This window comes from Suillus discolor (genome assembly GCF_016758755.1).
Source record: "Suillus discolor strain FC423 chromosome Unknown F5147scaffold_31, whole genome shotgun sequence".
Lineage (NCBI taxonomy): Eukaryota > Fungi > Basidiomycota > Agaricomycetes > Boletales > Suillaceae > Suillus > Suillus discolor.
Window position 1 is genome coordinate 169094 of NW_024541278.1, and position 21490 is coordinate 190583.

General features: G+C 47.7%; 6 protein-coding genes across 6 annotated transcripts; 1 reads left to right on the top strand and 5 right to left on the bottom strand.

The window, feature by feature from the left end:
- Positions 1-1439: 1439 nt before the first annotated feature.
- Positions 1440-4538, bottom strand: F5147DRAFT_205201 (amino acid transporter). The gene is made up of 13 exons (XM_041428574.1): positions 3809-4538; positions 3521-3746; positions 3267-3473; positions 3167-3213; positions 2994-3112; positions 2830-2945; positions 2524-2777; positions 2440-2473; positions 2308-2386; positions 2150-2253; positions 1861-2090; positions 1666-1804; positions 1440-1610 (listed from the first exon to the last, which is right to left on the bottom strand). Exons 1-13 carry the CDS (start codon positions 4345-4347, stop codon positions 1560-1562), a joined length of 2145 nt encoding a protein of 714 aa, XP_041292246.1. The 5' UTR covers positions 4348-4538; the 3' UTR covers positions 1440-1559.
- A 1341-nt stretch (positions 4539-5879) lies between these two features.
- F5147DRAFT_205254 (uncharacterized protein) lies at positions 5880-6972 on the bottom strand. The gene is made up of 4 exons (XM_041428575.1): positions 6803-6972; positions 6649-6750; positions 6482-6598; positions 5880-6424 (listed from the first exon to the last, which is right to left on the bottom strand). Exons 1-4 carry the CDS (start codon positions 6880-6882, stop codon positions 6046-6048), a joined length of 678 nt encoding a protein of 225 aa, XP_041292247.1. The 5' UTR covers positions 6883-6972; the 3' UTR covers positions 5880-6045.
- Positions 6973-7745: 773 nt separating this feature from the next.
- On the top strand, positions 7746-11146 carry F5147DRAFT_205282 (YT521-B-like domain-containing protein). The gene is made up of 4 exons (XM_041428576.1): positions 7746-7878; positions 7930-9690; positions 9749-9894; positions 9949-11146. Exons 2-4 carry the CDS (start codon positions 7969-7971, stop codon positions 10823-10825), a joined length of 2745 nt encoding a protein of 914 aa, XP_041292248.1. The 5' UTR covers positions 7746-7878; positions 7930-7968; the 3' UTR covers positions 10826-11146.
- A 2288-nt stretch (positions 11147-13434) lies between these two features.
- On the bottom strand, positions 13435-13644 carry F5147DRAFT_530622 (uncharacterized protein; the record flags this gene model as incomplete). The annotated part of the gene is made up of 2 exons (XM_041430076.1): positions 13435-13520; positions 13563-13644. Coding segments are annotated over 2 exons (168 nt in total), but the record flags the coding sequence as incomplete, so codon positions are not given.
- Positions 13645-15466: 1822 nt separating this feature from the next.
- F5147DRAFT_802584 (uncharacterized protein) lies at positions 15467-17432 on the bottom strand (the record flags this gene model as incomplete). The annotated part of the gene is made up of 5 exons (XM_041443298.1): positions 15467-15787; positions 15837-16911; positions 16962-17102; positions 17157-17331; positions 17390-17432. 5 exons carry the CDS (start codon positions 17430-17432, stop codon positions 15467-15469), a joined length of 1755 nt encoding a protein of 584 aa, XP_041292250.1.
- A 1388-nt stretch (positions 17433-18820) lies between these two features.
- Positions 18821-20959, bottom strand: F5147DRAFT_802585 (cytochrome P450; the record flags this gene model as incomplete). Its single annotated transcript, XM_041443299.1, has 11 exons — positions 18821-18911; positions 18977-19116; positions 19151-19257; positions 19370-19426; positions 19484-19670; positions 19768-19887; positions 19960-20075; positions 20128-20279; positions 20340-20528; positions 20583-20712; positions 20761-20959. The coding sequence occupies 11 exons, from the start codon at positions 20957-20959 to the stop codon at positions 18821-18823; spliced, it is 1488 nt and encodes a 495-aa protein (XP_041292251.1).
- Positions 20960-21490: the final 531 nt, after the last annotated feature.

The following is a 21490-nucleotide window of genomic DNA, read 5'->3' on the forward strand; positions in this document are numbered from 1 at the left end:
ACTGAGACCGCTACGGCTTTTCCTAGGAAGGAAACGCGCAAACTTCTTGACACGAGAACGCGAAGTGTGCGTCGGCTCAGGTGAAAACGTTGATGCCCTACTACTAGGTTCAGACAGGAGGGATAGCACTGGGGCCGAGTCATGGCGGGCTATTGGAATAACGAGGGGAAGCAAGCTCTCGCTGCCATGGCCGATATGCTGCATCCGAAAAGGCTGAGAAGAATGCGCAGGGGAGGGGAATCTAGAGCTAGCCAACACATATGCCTGCAGATTTGTATGGCCATAGGGCGATGTCCCGGGTGACACGGGACACGTGTTAGTCCGCGCTTCTTTTCGCGAGACGGCTGATCGCGAGCGCCTGCGCTGGGGAGTCGGCAAAGTACGAATGCTTGGCGAATCACATCGTGAAAATTGCGGCGGCCATCGTCCTGACTCGGTAGTGTCATGGAGGTTTTGCGAAATATCAAAGCTGCTTCTAGTGCTGTATGTCGTAAGCGACCCAGGTTTTTGGTCAGGAGAAGCGACATCGGGACTGGCCGGCGGCGTGGCTTGGTATGGATCAGGAGGGAATGGACTGCCGCCGGTATATGGAAGAGTTGGAAGATGTGACGTTGAGTCACCAGCGAAGGTGAGGAGACCGAGGGTGCTGGCAGTTCTGGTGCGGAGTACTGAGAGGGGTGCGAATGGGTCATCGGGGTCAGGACAAGGATAACGTGCATCTAGCACAATACTTGGCGCTGGCTTGCGCCGGACCATGGAACGTGGCTGGGGAACGGAACTAGATACATTAGTTGCTACAGGCATAATAGAACAAAGGGAACGATATAGTGTTAAATGATGATCGTCGGCACGAATGAGAGAGAGTGGCCGGATGACACGACTGGCGAGCTCCAGCTGGAGGGGAAAGCAAAGAATGTCAACTCTGTGCGAAGGGCATTTATGTGGCGATCAGCGTGTTTTCGATGAGGGCTTTAAGATCGGTAGAACTATGGGACAATGATCGGGTGTAAACACGTGTACAGCGCATGTTGAGAGGACTCTGAAGAAGGCCGTCGTCTGCAGCGCGGTAGCCTCACTTCCGTCGCTTGACAATAGTACCTCCTTATCGCCCTTGCCTGAATACTCCGAGTCTTTGCTCTGTCAACAGGATGAACAAATGTCCATCCAAGTACGGGATTAGTGCTCGTCAAATACGATCGATTCCCAAGATAGATACTTCCAAACCAACGTTCTATGCGATACCTGTCATCAGTTATATACACAGCGAAGAAGCGAGTTTAACCCGCAACAAAGTCGTGGATCACGAAACTTTCACCTAGAAGAACGATGATGATAATAGTGACATGATTCACAACCGCAATGAGCTGCAACGACCCTGATCTTCCCACAATCGTGTAAGAATGTAGACATGTTGATGACATCTGGCATACGCAGAACATCATGTTATTAGAAAGGTTTGAGATCTATTAATTTATCCCTTGGTCAGGCATGGGTGTCCCTAGATGTGCTGTACTTATCTACTGATGATATCACAACACAGGCTCTTTGTCTTTCAATACTCAGCACGAGCTATTAGGAAGGTCAGCAGGTGGTCCAGGCTCTGCCATCAGCTGTGTACATCAAATCAGCACGGGATTACCGCCCAAGTAAAGAACGACAGAATACCTTGATGGTCAACGCAGTGGTGTACATCATTGCGGCCATACCAAATACGCCAAGAACAATGTCCCCGATCTTCTCTGTGCGCGTTTTGGCAACTGCCTTGTAGTGCAGCATCGCTGGGTATACGAAACACAAAGGAACGCTGTAACCATCGTTAATCCATCGGCGCTCTCAAGTGAGTATATTTGTGGCGCTTACCAAGCAAAGCTACCGATTAGCGAGACAAATTTGTCCAGGTCCGCGGCACCAACCCAGCTAATGACAGTGGATACCGCGACTAGCCCAAAGCGAAATGAGTTCTTGAGCCATTTCACACGAGGATCTTGCTTTCCACTTCGCACGAAGAGCCCATTCTCGAGAATTCGCACGGCAGGGAAGAACTGGAGGGGTATAGAAAGGAGGATGGCGAGCGAGTACAGGAATTGGACCTTGAGATCGAGAGAATGGGCGTGAGATTCTATCGACGAAATTACTGCGATAGGCTTACAGATTGTGTGAGCTTGCTTGTTTGGTCGAGGTTGACTAAGACCACAGTGTTCACATCCGAACCGAAAGTCAGGTACGACAATGCACCACCACCACCGAATAAGACTGAAAGTGCACGGTGAGGCTCGACAGATAACAAAACATTGAAAAAGTGCCCACAAAGCAATGCGATCATGACGCCTGTCAGTACCTTGGGGAACTTGCGTGGCTCACGCATGGCGTCGGTAATGGGAATAACCTAACCCAAACGATCAACGTCTCTCCATTCCAGCATGGAACAGGATAACTCACCAAACCAATGCCCTCAAAGGAAAATACGGCAGTTCTATGACCATTCTTCAGACGCCAATCAAGCGCTCTAAGAGCGAAACTTACCCAACAAATAAGGGGAAGTCCTTGGGGTTGAACATCTGCACTTCGGCGATACCCCGTTTTCCAATGAATGTCATCTCACTGCCAAATATGTAAAGCAGCCCGGCAAGGATAAACGCATCCGCAACGAGGGCAGATGTGCTAAGCTTCGCGAGATTACGGATAAGAGCCAGGGGGAGGAAGATTATGAGTTGTACAAGGATGAAGTATTGTACAGGCCAATCCGTCTTGCAACTGGTGACTCCAAGCACGAACGCCTGCACGAAGTCGAATTCAGTGGCGACAATTGAGAAAATGTAGCACCCTCACCTTTAGATTCTCGGCTACGAAGATCGTGTATGCAGAGACAAACCCAATCTGGGAAACTACAATGGAAGATAATATCAAATAACGCATCCAAGGACCATATAGAGCACCGCCGATATCTTCATCGCAGAGTGAGACACAATCGATTCAAACAAAATTGAACTGACCTCCGAAAGATCCGGAGACGACAAACTTGGTCCTGACGAGGAGTAGGAACGAATATAAGGAAACGAGTGCAACCACAGAAATCATGATAAGAGAAAACAAGAGACCACCATTGGCGAAGCTGAAGGACCATTCTTAGCGCATGAAAGGAAAATACTGGTATGAAAACACATACGCTTTCCCAAGAAATAAGATCCCAGTACCAACAAAGGCTTTCAGAAGCTAAAAACAAGTTAAATAAACTATGTCCCTGACACAGAATGGATGAGACTTGCCATCAGAACAGCTGATGTGACTGATGCATCTCCATGAGGACCGACAGAAGCAGCTCTCCGTCTAGAGCGCGACATTGAGCGAGGCTTGAGCAAAGGTTGGGTTTCATCGATTGCTACGTGGACCTCGAGCTCAGAAGGAGCAGCACGAATGGTAGCTTCTTCGTCATCCACCCTGTCTTCCTCTTCTTCCTCGAGATCTTCTCCAGCCTGTTTGCTAATGAGGATTGACGCGCTACGTGAGGATATAAACTTACGAATTGACCATATATGTACAGAAAATCGATAAAGTTGTTGGTCGGACGTGGCTCCTCTCCACCACTCTCATTCGCGCGCATCAAAACATAGTTTCGTCTGAAACCTCCAGGCGCGTGTATGTGCTCGAAGGCAGGATTTGACGGTGCTACAGAGCCTGAGAAAGAAGAGGCACGAGGGCGCACAGCCTGACGGCGCTGATCCGTGTGCCATTTGTAGATGTCATGGCTTGGGCGTAATAGTTGTCAGAAGAAACGCCAAGCCTTGACGACACTAATAGCCTGACTCACGTAATATCTGCACCTGGAGCTTCGTAGGGTATAGGAAATGCCTCTGATTCCTCTCTGAAAGTTGCTGGAGGCGGAGTAGAGGAACCTGCAGATGGAGTATCATCGTTGGCGACGCGACCATCTAATTCTGAACCAGATGTTGAGTTCACGTCTCCCCGGTTCTGTCTCTCCTCTCGCATCAAAAGATGACGCCTAATAACCCTGGCCTTGTGATCATCTGGAGGAGTGCCGAAGTCAAGAGGAGCAGGATCAATACCACTTCCAGGTGTAATGGTGCTTGACGGCCGTGGGCTGATTCCAGTAGGAGGTAAACGATAGGCCCTGCCTAGAAATTCGCTTTGTGGAAGCAGGCTCGGACTTAGAGAGCCGCTGGTGAGGTTTTCTGGTGTAAACCGCGCAGGAATGTTAGGCACTGGAGGTGTTCCAGTATACTGCGCGCGCCAAGCGCGGAGATCGGGTGTGCCGGTTGGTGTTGGTGTTCCCGAATGAAAGGCATTGTCCGGCCGTGGACTGCCAATATTGACTGGCTTTGATGACATAAATTTAGAGAGTTAGTGAACGTGGTGTGGTGTAGTGGTGGTGGTGGTACCAGTCTAAGGAAGAGTTTGGCTGAAAAGCAGACTGTAAGTCATACGGCCTTGAGCCGGAGCCTTATCGGGAGTAATGGGGCTAAAGTACTTTGTCACCATAGGTGTTACATAAATTTTATTTCGCTCCTGTTTGAGACTCGGATTAGTTTCAATTTCGAGTTTATTTTATTTCTTTAGACTATTCTTCAATAAGTTATACGGGCTCTGTCACTTATGCAGTACCCAATCGGCGAGAAATAAAACTCAAGTGTATGGAAGGGTGTGACCAGGTCCAGGTCCACTTTCCCCAATCATTAGCGTGTGAACGACACAGGAACAGATCACGTGAAGCCCGGAAAAATGAGTCATGCAGCTCGGTGAAACTTTCCTGGGGGTCACGGGGAAAAACAAGTCCCCAGGTTCTCATCGGGAGCAATTCATAACCTGCAGCCTGCAGGTCGGGAGAGCCGAGTTTGAAAAGCGGTCGGAGCCTAGCCCGGGGCCCGAGAATTGAGTGTGCAATGTGGATCAAGTGAGCCTAACCTACACTATAACATGCAGCTCAAGGTTCCGGATCATCCACGACTTCAAATGTGCTTGGCACAAATGGAGTTTTCCTTTCAAAGTCTGACTCTTAGATGAGCCGTTTAACCTTATTTTGGACCTAGCGATTCATCAAGTTTGACCAAGAAGACTGCGCGAGGACAACTCTCTTTAGTACCTCCAGGTCCAACCCCCGTTCATCAATCCCTGGTAACTTGCATCACATGAACGCCGACTTTCACATACAATGAATGGAGTGATATATGGTCTGCTTTTGCCTTTCCGCTTGTTTGACACCCAACATATCTGACAGAGCTCTATGCCACACTATCATGATACACTCCATATCCTCAACCAAGATGTTATTATCGTGACCTCTGAAAGGGTAGTGCGAGCGCTTCTTGAGAAGTGCCCAAGCAGTTAATCTGACAGACCCCGTTTTGCTACAACGGAATTACAAGTAATGTGATTTTGTGCTTTCAGGCCTACTCATATCGCCGCCCCTCAATTACATTCAGGACGGTCATGTGAAACTACGGTGATGTGGCGTAGGCACAGGTAAGCATGGGTTGTAGACTGCTTGGCGTTGCTTATGCACCACATATTTTAGACGGATATACCATCAAGCCTTTCGCCCTGAAGCCGCTGCTCTTAGTTGGGCTTCTCCATGACCCTATTAAATATGAACTGCATCTGGAGATGCACTCGGCATCCATCGTCATGTCTACGGATAAAGATATCGATTTCGAACCTCAGTGGACCCCCGGAATTATATCGTATGTAGCTCTTACAAGTACTGGCGCGTGTGGTACTGACAACTCACAGGCGTCCCGTGAATTTCCCATGTTGGGTCATCCCTCGATGACGTGACATGGATATAGAGAAGCTCGACGGGGTTGATGTGTTGTTTACTGCTAATAAGCGTGAGTCCTTTATAGTTCGACGTGTGTGGTCTTGTTGGCGATTGCTTAGAAAAACGATATTCGGTTTGTGATCACTTTACTTTCCCAAGTGATATCTGCTATCATCGATCATACTGCGCAGTACATGTGCATTCAGTATATCCCCGCTCAACAGCCGCCGGCGCTTCGTATATCATCAATGTCAAAAACAAAAGTCAAGTGATCATTTGTCTACATTCGGTCGTTGAAATCGCAATTCTTTTCGAGAATATTGCTGTATGAGCTTCGTAGCATCTGGATCGTCTACGATGAAGCACCAGAGCTCTTCAGCAGCTCCCGTCATATCCCGTAATGTCTGTGTGAGCTCTTGTGCTTGGGATAGCAATTTCCCGGCCTTATTCTCTTGCACAAGTTCTGCTTCTAACGTGCGGGCTTGCAAACTATGTCCTTCTAAAAGTTTCATGGCGTCCGAAATTATTGATAATCGGACTTGATAATCATTCGAGTTTTTCGTCAGGCTGGAGTAGAGATGCTCGAAGTAGTCCTCAGCATGAAGAGCAGTTGTCTCTGCTACTGCTGTTTGAATGTCTTGGATGCGTTGTCTAGGGTTGAATCCATCATTGTTGACATAAGGAAGTGGCGGGAGCCCGAACACATACTGTAAATCAATGCGTTGGGAAGTACTGTCAGGCAGCGACTCGTATTCACTCTCGCTATCCGACACGGATGTCTCTTGTTCGGTAACATGCCCCTCGGGCTGTGGAGAATGCCCGATGCTTTGTATTGATAAGTGGAATGGAACCACACAAAAAACAGAGCCACTCACGGTTGTGTGGCCTCCGCAGGCTCATGCTTTTTCATGCCCGGCTTGCGCGCACGTCGTGCTTTGTATTTGGCTGCCATTTTCACACTTATTATTTTCTTGTTCCTGTAACGAATATCAGTTGTTTGCGACACGAGACTGATCTTTGAAAACTGGCCTTTCATAGTAATCCTGTCTATATTTTCGCGCAGCAGCAGCTCTTTCTTCCGCCGTTGCATGAAGCCGGGGTCGACCCATGATAAAGAGTGCAGTCAGGTTGGTGGGAGATACGAATTACTCATGGGATACACAGCTAGGTACACTTAGTTATGGGAGATTTATAGGGAGACTACTTATAAAAATGTTAATTGTCACCGTCACATTCTGTGATGATGGGTCACAAGTCAACGGCATAATTAATGTTGAATTTTGAACAAATATCGCGAGTACGTATGTAGTACGTATCGAATAATTAGACAGTACCTCCACTGTGGAGCACCCCGTGAATACTAGGATTGTTGTCAAAGGTTCAATCAAGCAGCCTACTAATCATCTTACAGGAGCAAGCTGTAGTTGCAAGTAAGTACTGTGGACAGTAATACTACTATCGTGGCCTACTGATAGGTGCCGTGTTGCCTTCTTGTTCCTGCAGGACTGCCGACGTCCATTATGCCCTCGTTGAACAGTGAGCGGTGCAGAAGCAGCTCCGAAAAGCTGCTGCAATCCGTGTGTCGTCCTGAATGGAGTGAGGCGGCACGGCACGGCCCGCGGGCTAGAACGATTGAATCCATCCCTTCCCGCCCCCCTCGACACGTCATCCTGGATGGGTGATGCCTATAACTTATACATTGACCGTCCCACTTCAAAGTGTTGGATCATCGAGCCACTTAGGCCTTAAACAGATGGGGAAAGTCGAAATCGAGTGAGTGTCAAATATCCTTGGCCTGTCTGATTCGTAATAAGAGGAGCAGAGGGCTATGTGGACCGGCTGCGCGTATTAGCAAAAGTGGAGGCAGTGCTTAACAAAGTCTCGCCAATCTCATGGGTCTCGACGTCAGGACTCCTACAGGAGCGACGAGAAGGCTGAGTTTTGTATGACATCATGTTCTCACGGCATACGCTCTTCCAGATCGTGACCATTAATCCAAAAGTTCTTAAAGACAGCAAGGTGCCTGCATCATTTCCCGTGTCATCGATCGAACGGTTCATACCGCAACATATCCCATAAAGCAGAAACACGAACTCTAATCCCCTGTGAGTAGCATCCTTTGCGCTGCAAATGTCATAATTCAAGGGGCTTTATAGCTGCTTCTTCTATTTACCAATATCGTCGTAACGTGCTATATGGCTTCCATGGGTACCGACAATGTTCTAGATAGCGCCAAACGCATGCGGACGCCTCCACAGCAGCAACGCTCACAAAATCAGGTACATCCCCCTCCCAGCACATCACGCCATCCACCGCAGGCATCCATTCAGGCTGGTCATGTCCAGTTCCACCCTTCGAGCTCTAGTGTAGTCCAGACACAAACTCAAGCTCCACATGACACGTCCGGGACGCGTGTTGGCAATATTCCTCACGCAAACGTTTCTCAAGGAAGCAACGTACCACCATCGTCATCCATAGGAAGTTTGCTGCAACACTACCCCCCATCGTCTTTCCAGCCGAATAACTATCCGGGACAATACACATTATCCCAGCAGCCACCTCCATTTCCAGCGGCTCACCCACCAACCTATCCATACACACACGCTCGTGGATATGCACCGCACTTTCCTCTAGAGTCTGGTCCATATCAACAAAATCTACCGGGATTCGGATCCATGATGCAGGCGCGCTCACCATATCACACGGGCGCGCTTCCATATCCGTTGGGCGGTAATTCTGGAATGCACTCCACTGCAAGTAGTCCCACAGCTCACTCTCCGTTACCTGTGCAGCAGCCTCCTCCAGGCGCCTCTGGTTCACATAGTATATTACAATACCAGCCTGTGCGCTATCCCAGTCCATACACTCCTTACCGTTACAACCACGCATATCAGCCAAACCCATATCAGTGGCATTACAATTCGCCTGTCCCGCCTGGATTTAACGAGGGAATCCCCATGCATTATCAACCTCAGTACCAAATAAACTTCGCGCCCTCGCAGGACTCTCCTTCGCCCGATTTGGAGACACATTTTTCTCAAGTCTCCATTCGTGGTAGCCCTAATTCACCTGTGCAGTCGATTGCTTCATCGGCGGTTCTGCCTGCAAGGCACCCACCTCAGGTTGCATTAACAGCTCCCCCATCATCATCGATATCAAATTCTCCTAAAATATTTGCTCGCACCGAAGGTCACGCTTCACCCTTAAGGCCACCGAAAGTTAATTCTCCGTCTTGTTCTCATTCTGAACGTCCCGCTGTACGTCGACCCCATCATCCCAATCCCCCCTCCCAAAAATCAGAATGGGTCATGTGGATAGGGAATGTCCCAGGTGGGACCACCCACGACGAACTCTGGAGGTTCCTGAAACGTCCTCCTGTGGACGATGACTCGTTTGAGTCTGAAGACAATGGTATTTCATCGATTTTCTTAATCTCCCGGTCAAACTGCGCATTTGTCAACTTTGACTCGGAAGAGAATTTACGGCGCGCAATCGTGCAGTTCAATGGGCAGCACCTTCATCCACATGAACGGCGGGGTCCACGACTTGTTTGTCGAGTACGTCGCAAAGAGGATGATCTGCGTGCTGGGGTAGGTGGGCAACGGGGAGTGGGCATGCACACTCGCTATGTCCGTGAGCAATCTCAACAGGGACAAATGAATAACCAGGTTACTCCAAGTGAAGACGATCAGTCATCATCTACCGGTCGCCGTTCGAGTCCATCGAGTGAATCAGGGAATCCACCAGCTGTGGCTGCGCCACAGTCGAGTGATGAGGAAGGTGCCAGAGCTCACCAAGGTTCGCAACCCGGAGACAGTGTCAAAGCTCAATCAAGTAGCTCCTATACGTCGACGAACTCCAGCTTTTTGTCCCGGCATTTTCCAAAACGCTTTTTCATCCTCAAGTCTTTAACACAGGTTCGTTTTTCTAGAGGATCACTAATTCTGACTTATTTTTGATGCTTTGACCTTGTAGTTCGACCTAGACTTGAGTGTTGAAAACGGATTGTGGGCAACTCAGAAGCATAACGAGGCAATTCTTGACCAGGCTTACCGCACTAGCAGCGAAGTTATCTTGATATTTAGCGTGAATAAGAGTGGGGAGTTCTATGGATATGCACAGTATGTAAAGTTCCATGTTTCTTTCCCCCCATTACTGATTTTTCGACACACAAGGATGGCCGGTCGGATATTAAAGGGCGAACACAGAGTTTCGTGGGCTTCGCATGCAAATCCCTCGGCAACCTCTGTGTCCTCGTCTCGGCGCGAGCCTGGTAGTCCTAGCCCACTTGTTGCCACCGATCAGACTTTCTTCACGCCATCAGAAAATCGCCTCGTCGAAGAATCACCAATGCCTTTCACTCCACATTCTGGAGGAAGCCTGAGTAGCAAACCCTCTCCTATGGAGCCTCACCGATCATCTGCACCAGCTGCACTCGGGCCTTGCCCACCACGGGAAGAGTCTCCAGCTAAGAAGTTGAGCCTCCGTGAAAGCAGGAAGGCCATGTCAGCCACTGGATTAATATCCAGGGATTTTGTAAATGTGACCCCCGAAATTGTGCTTGACAAGAATGCACCAGTCCGGGCGTTACGGAATCAGGAGAGCACGGATGGCACTAAGTCGGCGGTATCTGCCTTACAATCTGTGGAGGAAGAGAATAACAGCGTAAGTAGCGATGATGGCAACACTGGGGAAGAACAACAGAAAGATGATGTGATGCCATTGATGACAAAGAACGCTGGGAACGACGAACAGGCTTGGGGGCAGCCGTTCAAGGTGGAATGGCTCTGTACTGAGCGTCTTCCTTTCTATTCCACTCGGCACCTTCGAAATCCTTGGAACCAGGACCGGGAGATCAAAGTCTCCCGGGATGGTACGGAGGTTGAGCCAGGGGTGGGTCAACAACTTTTGGAGCAGTGGCGAACGCTCGCGGCTGCTCCGGTGGTAATGGAGACAAGCAAGTCGCCTGCTGTGGTCGATCAACGTGCAGCCAAGCCCACGTCGACACTCCCACCGGCAGCGGTAAATTCAGGAAACTGTGGGCAATCTTAATGATCAGCACGCTTTACATGGTCTCAAGGACAACGAGAAACCACAGTAGGCACTAATCATATGAATCATACATAGACATACATCATTCGTTTGACTCATTCACTTGACTCTTCACTCATCTTCAGATATTTTACGACTACAAGATATACTTGGCAACAAGAATGGCTTTTTTAGTTTAGGTATACTTACTTGGGATTGGGACTTGTGGTTTGTTATTCTTGGTCTAGTGCATGTTCGAAGTAATGATACTTTCTGATCACTCTATCCCGAAGTTATACATATCTGATATGCAAAGCCAGTGTCGTGGGTAGCCAGACCTTGCCAATCGGAAGGAAAACGGTTGATGTTGTTTCAAGATTAACTTGGTGACAAACTGTGACAAATCACCGCTTTTAAAAATTTACTTGTCCTCTTCGGTCATGCGATGATTTGCGATCACAGCTGACTGTGCTACTAGCTGGGTTCTGAAATTGTGAACAGAACGGCGTACAACCCAGACTCTTAAACATCGTAAGAGAGCCGAGAGATCAAATGCAACCAAGCGCTATTCCTCCGGCGATTTACTGAAACTTTTTGGGCAACTAGCTTGGAGCAACAGTACTTGGTTGTATTTGGACTTTGTAGGCTCTCTTCGACGCCCTCTACCAGTAATGGATAGGACTCGAAAGTCTGGGTGGAACCGTGACAGGCTTAACACAGTAAGCTCCGATCATCACGTCGAATCCTGAAGGCCTGACTAGCTGCCAGGAAATCTCTTCCTCCGTGTCGGGTCTTAACAGGCTCATCAGCAAACAACAACCCGTAGTCAGCCTATGATGATCCTTGATGGCTGTATACATACCGAGTGTGACTCGGAACCAGTACGTATGGTGGATATTTGGTTACACTTCGACTTCCCGAGATGCCGCATGGATTTTCAATGTCCGATCGGTGTTTGGTTTCAGTATTATCGATTCTTCAAATGTATACCCTAGTTATATTCTACTAGAGCGAACCAATCTGACTATAGCGTCAATTTGAGATGGTGTGTACCCCAGGCTGGTCACGAGCCTAACAGCTTACACTCATTCGATATTTCGTGGGGGGTCTGAGCAGACCCAGTAGCAGGCGTGGAACCTGTTGGCTTATTAGAGCTTGTCGCGAATGTCGTTCGAGATGAAAGACAATGGAGAAACGCAGCCAGGAGGGGAGGACTTTGAACGACGACAACCAGCTGGAGCAGGTTTTGCTGGATCGCGCTGTCTTGTAGTTTTCTTCGCGAAGTCTCTACTATGTGAGTCATTCTTGTCTAGTTCATACTATTCATGCTACTAAACAAGATTATTAACGATCTAGACTGGATACTCGGGCTTTCATTCTTTTGAGGTGACGTGGCTAACGATGAATCAACTGGAGATACATACATACAAGGCAGGTTCTGATTCTGGGATTCTAATAAATTCATCCTAAACTATCCGTTGTGAAGTTCTGCCATCCAGGCGCGTGTTGAACCAATATTCCAAAGCGGTAGAACCAAGGTAGAACCTCCCACAGTAATATCTTCAGTGTATTAAAGCAAGCTTCGTCTGCCTCAGTAGCTCAGAGTCCCTTTTACAAAGCCGCATAAATCATGCATGTCTTCTTCCTCGTAGTCGTTACTGCCTTAGCAGCATGTATGTCTGTCGCTACACAGACAGACTCCGGCGGCTGCAAGCCCTGGTTAAAGAGCTGCGACACGAACAATGATTGCTGCAGTCATGTCTGTGCGGCTCCGAAAGTGAGTATGAGTAGTTTGTTTTGCATCCAGGATTCAACCCCGTTGCTCACCACCCCTTGCTGACAATAGCCTGGCACTCAAAAGGTCTGCAACTAAGACTGCTTACCCGATGGCTGGCAACCTGTCTATGAGTACATCTGGACGGTGAATCGTATTTCTGCTTTCGCATTAGTTATGTACTGATGGCACAATACATAGTCCGTTGCTGAGTTGGTCAATGTAGTTGTTCCTGGAGTCTGGACAAATTTCCCTGCTTCATGGGCAATGGAGGTGCCTTTGAATTTGTAATTTAAACACTCAATATTCAATATTGACTGACTTAAAGAGACGTGAGGAGCGATTTCATTGCCCTGATTTGTCCCGCGTCATTCGTCTGAGCTTGAGTATTCATTAATATTCATCGCCGAAGGCTGCATTGTGTGCATAGCGGCTGTAGCAGTTGAGACGGAAATTTTAATTACTGCTAATGTGCGCATCAATCGACGTTTTCGATGGACATCCAATATCGTCTCTCGGACTCACCACTACCAACATTATCATTGACGTAGTTGGTCTGTGTCGTTCATCGCTCGATACTACATGTGTAAGTTCTTACATCTATTAGCCCTTGATGCACGTACTTTTGAGTGCCTCAAGATCTGCCGGATGCCCTTTAGACTAGATAGAATTGTCCGACATATGGTAGATGTACCCCAATGGACACAAAAATGGATTTAAAAAATAAAAATAAAAAAGATCTGCCGGAGTGAGTGTAAAGCTCTCTGGATCCTCTCTCGAGTGGGAAAATATGATACACAATCATGGTAAATGACTACAGGGAAATCATAGTCTACAAGACAGCGCCGTGTTGTAACAGCTTCTGCAACGTTCTCACCGTGTTATGCTTCTCTTCCTTCATAACGTTTGAGAACGATTTGAACCCGGGAACACCAGCATCCCCTAAAATAAATGAGTAGGCCTGGGACCCCATAATAAGCGCACATTGCAATTGAAAAGCCGCACTCTCGCTCGTAGTGATATATCCACCACTCTGTCGAATCCGCGCCAGGGCAAATGGAATCTCTTATTAGTGTTTGCGTAGGCGGGAAACGATTTCGGTGTTACTGTACCCCCATCAGTAAAAAGTCAAGTTTGTCGTAGCCCTGGTGATGGCTATATAGAGCTATATAGCCACCATAGCGCTATATAGCCGCAACCTCTGCTACATACTGCTACAGTAATCATGAACCGTGTGATAATTGACTTGATGGAATTTTCGCAATATTATCATATTGCATTGGTATATATTGCTATTATTGTAAGAATACACATGTAGTCTTGTAGCCTAGTTGTAACAATGCTGCACTCATAATTGTTCAAGGTGCTGGGTTCAATTCCTACCAATTGTACATATATAATATGTGAAATTGAATTAGTCATCCGATGGGATTGACATTTCTTTTGGCATTTAACTATGTTTATATTATGTAGTCCGTGTAGTGCCTGTACCACTGTAGCTGTTTGCTACCCCTTCGCCACGAAATCCTCAATAATCGGCCTGATGAGATCATCAAGAGCTTGAATAAGCGAAATCAGCCGGGAATAAACTACTAGCACAGACACGCTACTTACGGGCAGGAACTCGACCGTTCTTTCCAAGTGTATTCGGCATCTGTGAAAGTAATTCAGCAGGAGAGACAGATGGTTTTGGACCATCCATTTAAACATCGTCGCTAAAAATTTGTCCGCGGGTTTGAGGAGGTCAGGCTTGGTTGCAGTCTGAAACCTTCTGGTCCTGGATCCTCTTCCTTCCGAGTCCAATGAACAGTTTCGAAGCTTCCGTCCTCAGATCGTTGACTGTTCACTCCGTCCGGTTCGGGTTCTGGCCATCTTAGTTAGTTAGGGGATGGTGAATGGTAAGTAGTGCAGAAAGTTGCGTTGTCGTGACAGAAATGCCTGGGCAGCACAACAGTTACTAGTCATGTTAAATTTCACTCAATGTCGTTACCATTGATTCCTGACTGCTATCAAGTACCTCTGCAAACAGCGGCAGAACTAATGTTGGTATCGAGCGGCGTCTTTTGTCATGAGATCACAGCTGACTGTGCTACTAGCTGGACCGCCCAGCCTCCAGGTCCTGAGATTGTGAACAGAACGCGTACAACACGGTAGAACCCAGACTTTTACCCATCGTAAGAGACCCCAGAGACCAAATGCAGCCAAGCGCTATTCCTCTGGCGATTTACTGAAACTTTTTGGGCTACTAGCTTGGAGCAACAGTATTTGGACTCTGTGGGCTCTCTTCGACGCCCACTACTACCAGTAATGGATAGGACTCGAAAGTCTGGGTGGAACCGTGACAGGCTTAACACAGTACGCTCCGATCATCACGTCGAATCCTGACTAGCTGCCAGGAAGTCTCTTCCTCCGTCACGGTGTCGGGTCTTAACAGGCTCATCAGCAAACAACAACCCGCAGTCAGCCTATGATGATTCTTGATGGCTGTATACATACCGAGTGCGAACCTGTACGTCCTTACAGACGCACATCTCGGTATGACTCTCTCTTGATCTGGCCAGCTGCCTTTTTGGTTAATGAGATTGTAGCAGTACGTACTCGAACAACTTTGACAACTTTGATAGAAGGCGTTCCAGATAAATCCAACGCCCAGTCAGTCGGAACTCAAAATCAGGGTCTCCGTACTTATCGTAGCTCCAAGCAGCACATGATGTGAGTGATACATACTCGTACGACTCTCACTTGACTTCAATTGGTGTATTATGCAAGCGCAGCCCTGAGCGTGCGGTATGTACTAACGTATAGTATGTAATAATGTAGACAAAGGTCGCCTCTAACAATATTAATCTATCGTGACAGACATCAGATCTCAGACACCGTCCTCTGCGTTATCGAATCATGCCATGCCATGCCCTGACCCAATCCGTCACTTGTCCCGCAAGTAACGTGCCTTCTTCTTCTCGTTTATTCATTTCAACACCTAACATACCTTTCCTACGCATTTCCGCTTTCGCATTGCGGCCCAGCGACCATGCCTCCTCCACAGCAAAAGCCCAGTCGCCAGCCTCATAAGCGACTCGAGGGAGTTCGATTCCGACTCCTTCTTGTGCGAGCAGGAGCTTCAGGCCGTGCTCTTCCACGAAAAGTGGACGTGCGACATAAACGAAAGGCGTGCAAGAATCGACGCATTCCGAAACTGTTCCATATCCCTGTGAGAAGACCGTTAGCCAAGGAAACTATTGATATGACACAACGCACCAGTTTTCCGAGCAGAACGTCTGCGACAGCTGTCAGATCGGGCATGTAGACGTACTTCGGGGCGACAAAAAACCTGTCAGGAGGGTTTTCGTCTGCCCCATCCTGCCCCCATTTTGACACTCCACATACAATCGCGATCCAAGACGAGTCCGGTAACAGCCGTGCATCGAAGTCATCTACGGCATGATCAAGCATTATGTCCGAAACGGAGGTATCGAAATATGAACGGGTGACGTCATTCTTCAAACAAGACTCTGTTTTGGTCAACATCGCGCACAACTTGTCAAACGTGGGGCTACGCTCATGCTTAACAACAGGAGGGGCGCTGTGACAGCAGTGTGACCTGTTTATTTTGCTGAGAGCATCGCTGCAAAGAGATATCTTTGACATTTGTGGGCTATCAGTGATCTGCTGTAGCCCCGTAGCAGGTGTTCTGCATCCTGGGCTTGAGTTACCCGTGCTGCTGCTACGACTGGAAGTGGGCCTCTGGAAGACCTGTCCGCCAAATGAAACGATTAGAATCTTCGTCTCATCTGGATTGTGTAGATGTTCAGGAACACCGAGCGACGAAAGAAATCGGGATCGACCAATAGGGGAGTAAACTGTGTCTGGTCCTTTGCTAATACCACGAACGAGAAGAGGAGCTTGGATGATGCTACGTGCAAACGGTTTCTTAGGGTGCGAGTCGGCGAAAGGTATCGAAGGATGGAGTAGGTGTGTATCGGGTTTCTGAACAAGATGAGATACAATCTCATCTAGTAGCGTGTTGCTGGCCTGGTCAGTCCAGAGTGGCGCCGGTAACGATGGGGAGGTCGAGAACGATGGAATAGGTATACATCCAGGAAGGCGAACAAGAAGGTCCGCGCAGCGGTAACCATTATATATTTGTTGAACCAAGGGCTTAAGCTCTCCGTCTGGGATCGGATGGTCCGAAGTGTGGTTATCAATCAAAAGTTCATCTCCTAGAGGTGCATCGACTTGGTCCACGAATTTCGTTGAAAGGAAGCTGTACACAGAGTCGAATGTAAAATTTGAAATGAGGATAGAAGGCAACCCTGCAGCATTTGCGGCAAGACTGTATAATCAATAAGCACAAGGATCTACCACGATGGATTCTGAACTCACCATCCAAGGAAGGCAGCATCACTAAGAACACAGTCAGCCTGTATGCCGAAGAGCCACTGTCGCTCTTGCTCCAGAAGAGATTCCTTGCGTGCTAAAAAGGACCTGAGAGCTTCAACACTCTTGTGACGGTCGACCCGGTATCTAATGATCTAACGGTTAACGAAATGAGTCAATTGTAGGTTGGCACACACTCACGCCACAGGCTGTACAACGACTGGGTCAATCTCGGCAAAACGATATAGAACCCCGAGACTAATGCTGTCGTTGAAAACATGTTTTGAAGCAGACGAGATTATGTGTATCGTCGTCCGAGAATCGAGGTTGAGGAGGTGGCGAGCAAACGCGGATACGCGTGTCGCATGGCCATAGCCTATAGAAAAAAGAAGTGAGGGATCTTATGACACTGCTAGACGACGTTGAATGCGTACCATGCCCAGAGCAATAGTATGCGAAAACGAGTGAATCCTTCATGGCGTAGAACGGGGAGTAATGGGGGGGAAGACTCTGCTACGTCGGGTCTTTATAGCCATCGTACTCGCTAGCCATCCTAATGGATAAATGCAAAGCGGCACATTTGGTTGCGCTTAAGCCTTAGACTGCCAGTGAGGTCTTGGCATATTTTAGGTGTATACAATGCGTCACAATATGACGTTTAGAAGCGCTTGGAAATCCCAAGGTGCATCGCCGCTAGGCGACGAAATCAAGCTAATACTTACAGGCTAGTAGCGCCGGGACCGGAATCATTTTTACGTTGACTGCTTTGATTGGTGGGAAGGACTCGGTTGCGACTAGAAACTTTAACATGTTCTTGCACTGTTCGCGAGCGAGCCCATCTTCAGACGGCCGTACGTAGAGCGTATGTGAGCAACCTGGAAATTGCAGAACATGTAATGTATGCCATTCTCGAGGCTTTGTCCAATTGCTGCCTCTAAGCCCTGGTTATCCTATTGACAATTTAGTAATGAACTAGTATTGATGGATTACGAGAAAGACAAGCAAGCAAGCTTAAAGTTTCAATAGTACTTACCTCCCAAGGACAATAGAGGCAAATTTCGTAGATTTGAAAACCTGATAGATATATGGTGAAACGGGAATGTCGTTTTCTAGGTTTTGGACTACATACGACACTCGTAGGCGGTTCGCCGAGTAATTGGGACATGGGAGGCTTGTGGCAATGACTCGGATATGACGAAGTCTATTATCCAACAACTTGAACAGATCAGATAACGGCATGCATTTAGCCATCGCTTAATTACCGTAGTACGTCAAAAAGATCCTTATGCTTGCGCCGAATGGTTGGCAAGTCACAACACAAGCTTCAAGATCTTAACCAGGGAACTTGATGAATTCGACTTGGACACTCTGATCATCGTAAGATGTTAGCGAGTTCCACATCCAGCTGGAATATACACATTCCGACGAGAGGTTGAAACTCGCAAACATCTTACTAAATGTATCCGCCTCGAGGCCGCGAATTGGCCTGATCATTGTACATCGCTTGTGCAAGACGATTGAGGAAGGAACACTTCCACAAGTTACTAAAGCGACTCGGACTCATGTAGCGAGAAAGATGGATCAACAACGATCAACAACACATTATAGCATTAGTAAGCTCTTCCTTATGCGAGGGAACGTGCAATGTCGAAGTAGCCGACCTGCACAGAACAACGTGCCCGAAGCATGATAAGGGCATTGACTCATACTCGCTTGTTTCTCCCACATCCAGTCCTTGTTCTAGTGTGCATAATCGGAATTAATTTCAAATTCAACTTGAACTTATCGCGCATAATCATGATATGTACAAAAATCATGTTGTCTTCCCTTGAGATGTAATTGTACAACTGACCGAGCAATTCGCTTCATGCGCTGACGTCTATTACGTCTGCAAGCTTACGTGCAGTCATGCCCGGGTATCGGGGAACAACACGGCAAGGAAGAGATTTGGGGTGTCTGATTTATCTCAACGATTAGTTCACGGTACTCGCTTGGATGATGGCATGGAACAAGATACTTACGAAATGAGTCCGGTGGACCATTGGAAGACAGGGTCTACTTCTTTCCCTTCATTGTCCAATGGTCTCATGAAACGGAATGTTGCTAGCAGAGATACTATGGAAATCCACAAGGAAGCATCAGCGAAGTACTTTCCAACACACTACTCGGCGCCCGAAGCCGAAAGGAAAGTCGACAGTGTCGTCGTTCAATTGTCCATCAGCCATGAAAAACCTCTCTGGTTTGAATTCATCAGGGTTCGGGTATTTTATTTCGTCCTTTGACATGGCCCTGTAGCAGTTGCCTTAACGCAACTCAAGGCTAGCCAGTACTATGACGCACCAGATATTTGCCATAACAATTGCACCTACGTGGTGGTTAGCAGTGAAAGTGATGCGATATAAAAAATGCCAGACCTTTGGGGATGTAATGGTCATTGTACACATCACTGTCCGTAGTGTAATGCGGTAAACCTAATTTGTCACATGTAAATGTAAGGTCCTAACATACGATGCAGGAGATCGACCCACCAAGAGGGAACACTGGATGCCATCTAAGCGTCTCGCGCAAGACTGCTTCTACATACGGCAACGAAGGCCGGTCTTGAAATGTAGGAAGTTGGTCACCTATAACTGCCTCAATCTCCTCCTGTGCACGTTTCTGTACATCTGGATAGAGCATCATTGCAAGAACAAAGACAGTGAGCGTTGACGCAGTCTGATTATCCGTCAGTTCGTGGGAAACAGGTTAATGTTTATAAGCAGCACCGACCGTTTCAACTCCAGCTATATACGACATATATTAGTAGCGTTACTCGAGAGATAAACCGTGTCATACCAATGAATGCTGTAGCAGAAGACGACTTCAATGCAAGCTCGAATTCGTCCGCATTACCATGCGTTTCCAACCGCTTGAAAGACTCCGAAATCATACACTGATTCGAAGTTGCAGTCATCTACATCTTATGTTGATATGATTAATTCTTGTTCAGGACATGAATGCTCACTGCGCGTTCTCGTGCATAGTGAAACGGGACGTTGACCATGGTGGCAGCATTCCTTTGTGATTGGATAGCAAGTCTTTTGAAACTCGCTCCGGGAAACCAAGAAGGCAATCTCAGCACTACGTTAAGTCAGAGATAACTTTTTGGAGACGTAGACCGATAAAAACTTACGAAACGGAAATGACTCCAGGATGGCCGAAGTCTGGGGGCTCGCCAGCTCTATAAATATCTTGATCGCCTTGTCAGCGGCAAGTAAAAGCGGGTCGTCATTCGGCTTGGCCTCGTAATCGTATACAGCAGACATGATCACGGAAGAGGCGAAACTGGGGTCATCACATTTTTGTCATTAAGCTTGCCGAAGGATAAGATAAGATATCACGTACAGTTCAATGTGGCGCTGGTAGTGCTCGGGGGCTTCTATGATGCCCTGCAACAGCTGATGAGCTTTGCGAAGTTGAAGAGGCAAGTAATCTTTTGCCGCCTCAGGTCGGAATGATTGATGGAAAATTCGTCGATGCAATCTCCATTCATCAGAATATCTTAACTGGGCACTGTTAAACTCAGATCCGGTTCTATGAAAAGTGTCAGGTATGTATATATAGCATGTTAGATGTTGGTTTCCTCACGCCTTTGTGCTATAGACTGGTGGCCTGTCAGAATAAATACTAGAGCGATTCTCCAATAGTGCTTTGGCAACTTCCTGCGATTGTAGAACAACAATTTGCCGTCCGAACAGCTTACAGTAGATGACGTCCCCTTAAAAAAGTAAGGAGATTTGTTTCTTGGAAAATTGATAGACTCTACCGCGTGTCGATGCCCACTGAGTGAAGCTAATCCATGGCTCACTGCCGTTGAGGTCGAGCAGGTTACCTAGCACCGGCAAGCCCTTGGGGCCAGGGGGAAAGGAGAGATTGGATGAACTCTTTCGTCGAACTCGGTAAACGGCTAGAAAGAGGCATATGACGGCAAAAAAAACCTGAAAGGTTAAGAGAGAGGGGGACATCTCAAGCGATGGTAAAGATCCACGCCTCAAGAGTAGCTTTAATACCTTCGAAGCATCCTAATCGAGTCTAAAAAAAAATTGCCGCCAAATCCATATTAATAACATGCCTTTCTGAGACAGACAAGCCAAGTTCCTTTCATGACGGCTTGCACTCGCAGCAACGGATGAAGGAAAGGCTAGGTCAGGTTTCACAAAGAATTTTCCCGATCTGTGCATTTCCTGTTGGCGCAGCATGCAATGTATACGATTATACACGTGTATTAACGTCAGCGACAATAACGCCTGTCTCCCACGAGACATCCCTGCGAGTCCCTGCAGTGATTCTGCTGTCAGCTGCCTGAGCCTTGGCTTGACACTTCATCAAAGGGACGAACTACTACTCACGATGACCAACTTAAACACAAATAGCAGATCAAAACCGAGATTATGGCAAAGTAGATTTGTGTGGCGAAAGGGCGGGGCAGACTCGGAAACTTGACATTGAACAAGCCCGTGATGCTATCACTGGCTGAATGAGTGGCTGATAGTATG

What these genes read in the sequence shown, in the direction of transcription:
- F5147DRAFT_205254 (XM_041428575.1), bottom strand. Translation starts at nt 6,882, where the DNA reads ATGGGTCGACCCCGGCTTCATGCAACGGCGGAAGAAAGAGCTGCTGCT. An exon ending in AGACAGGATTACTATGAAAG is followed by an intron (nt 6,751 to 6,802) that starts GCCAGTTTTCAA and finishes TATTCGTTACAG; the next exon opens with GAACAAGAAAATAATAAGTG. An exon ending in CCTGCGGAGGCCACACAACC is followed by an intron (nt 6,599 to 6,648) that starts GTGAGTGGCTCT and finishes ATCAATACAAAG; the next exon opens with CATCGGGCATTCTCCACAGC.
- F5147DRAFT_205201 (XM_041428574.1), bottom strand. Translation starts at nt 4,347, where the DNA reads ATGTCATCAAAGCCAGTCAATATTGGCAGTCCACGGCCGGACAATGCC. An exon ending in CGTCTCCGGATCTTTCGGAG is followed by an intron (nt 2,946 to 2,993) that starts GTCAGTTCAATT and finishes TCTGCGATGAAG; the next exon opens with ATATCGGCGGTGCTCTATAT. An exon ending in TCGTAGCCGAGAATCTAAAG is followed by an intron (nt 2,778 to 2,829) that starts GTGAGGGTGCTA and finishes GACTTCGTGCAG; the next exon opens with GCGTTCGTGCTTGGAGTCAC.
- F5147DRAFT_205282 (XM_041428576.1), top strand. Translation starts at nt 7,969, where the DNA reads ATGGCTTCCATGGGTACCGACAATGTTCTAGATAGCGCCAAACGCATG. An exon ending in TCCTCAAGTCTTTAACACAG is followed by an intron (nt 9,691 to 9,748) that starts GTTCGTTTTTCT and finishes TTGACCTTGTAG; the next exon opens with TTCGACCTAGACTTGAGTGT. An exon ending in GAGTTCTATGGATATGCACA is followed by an intron (nt 9,895 to 9,948) that starts GTATGTAAAGTT and finishes TCGACACACAAG; the next exon opens with GATGGCCGGTCGGATATTAA.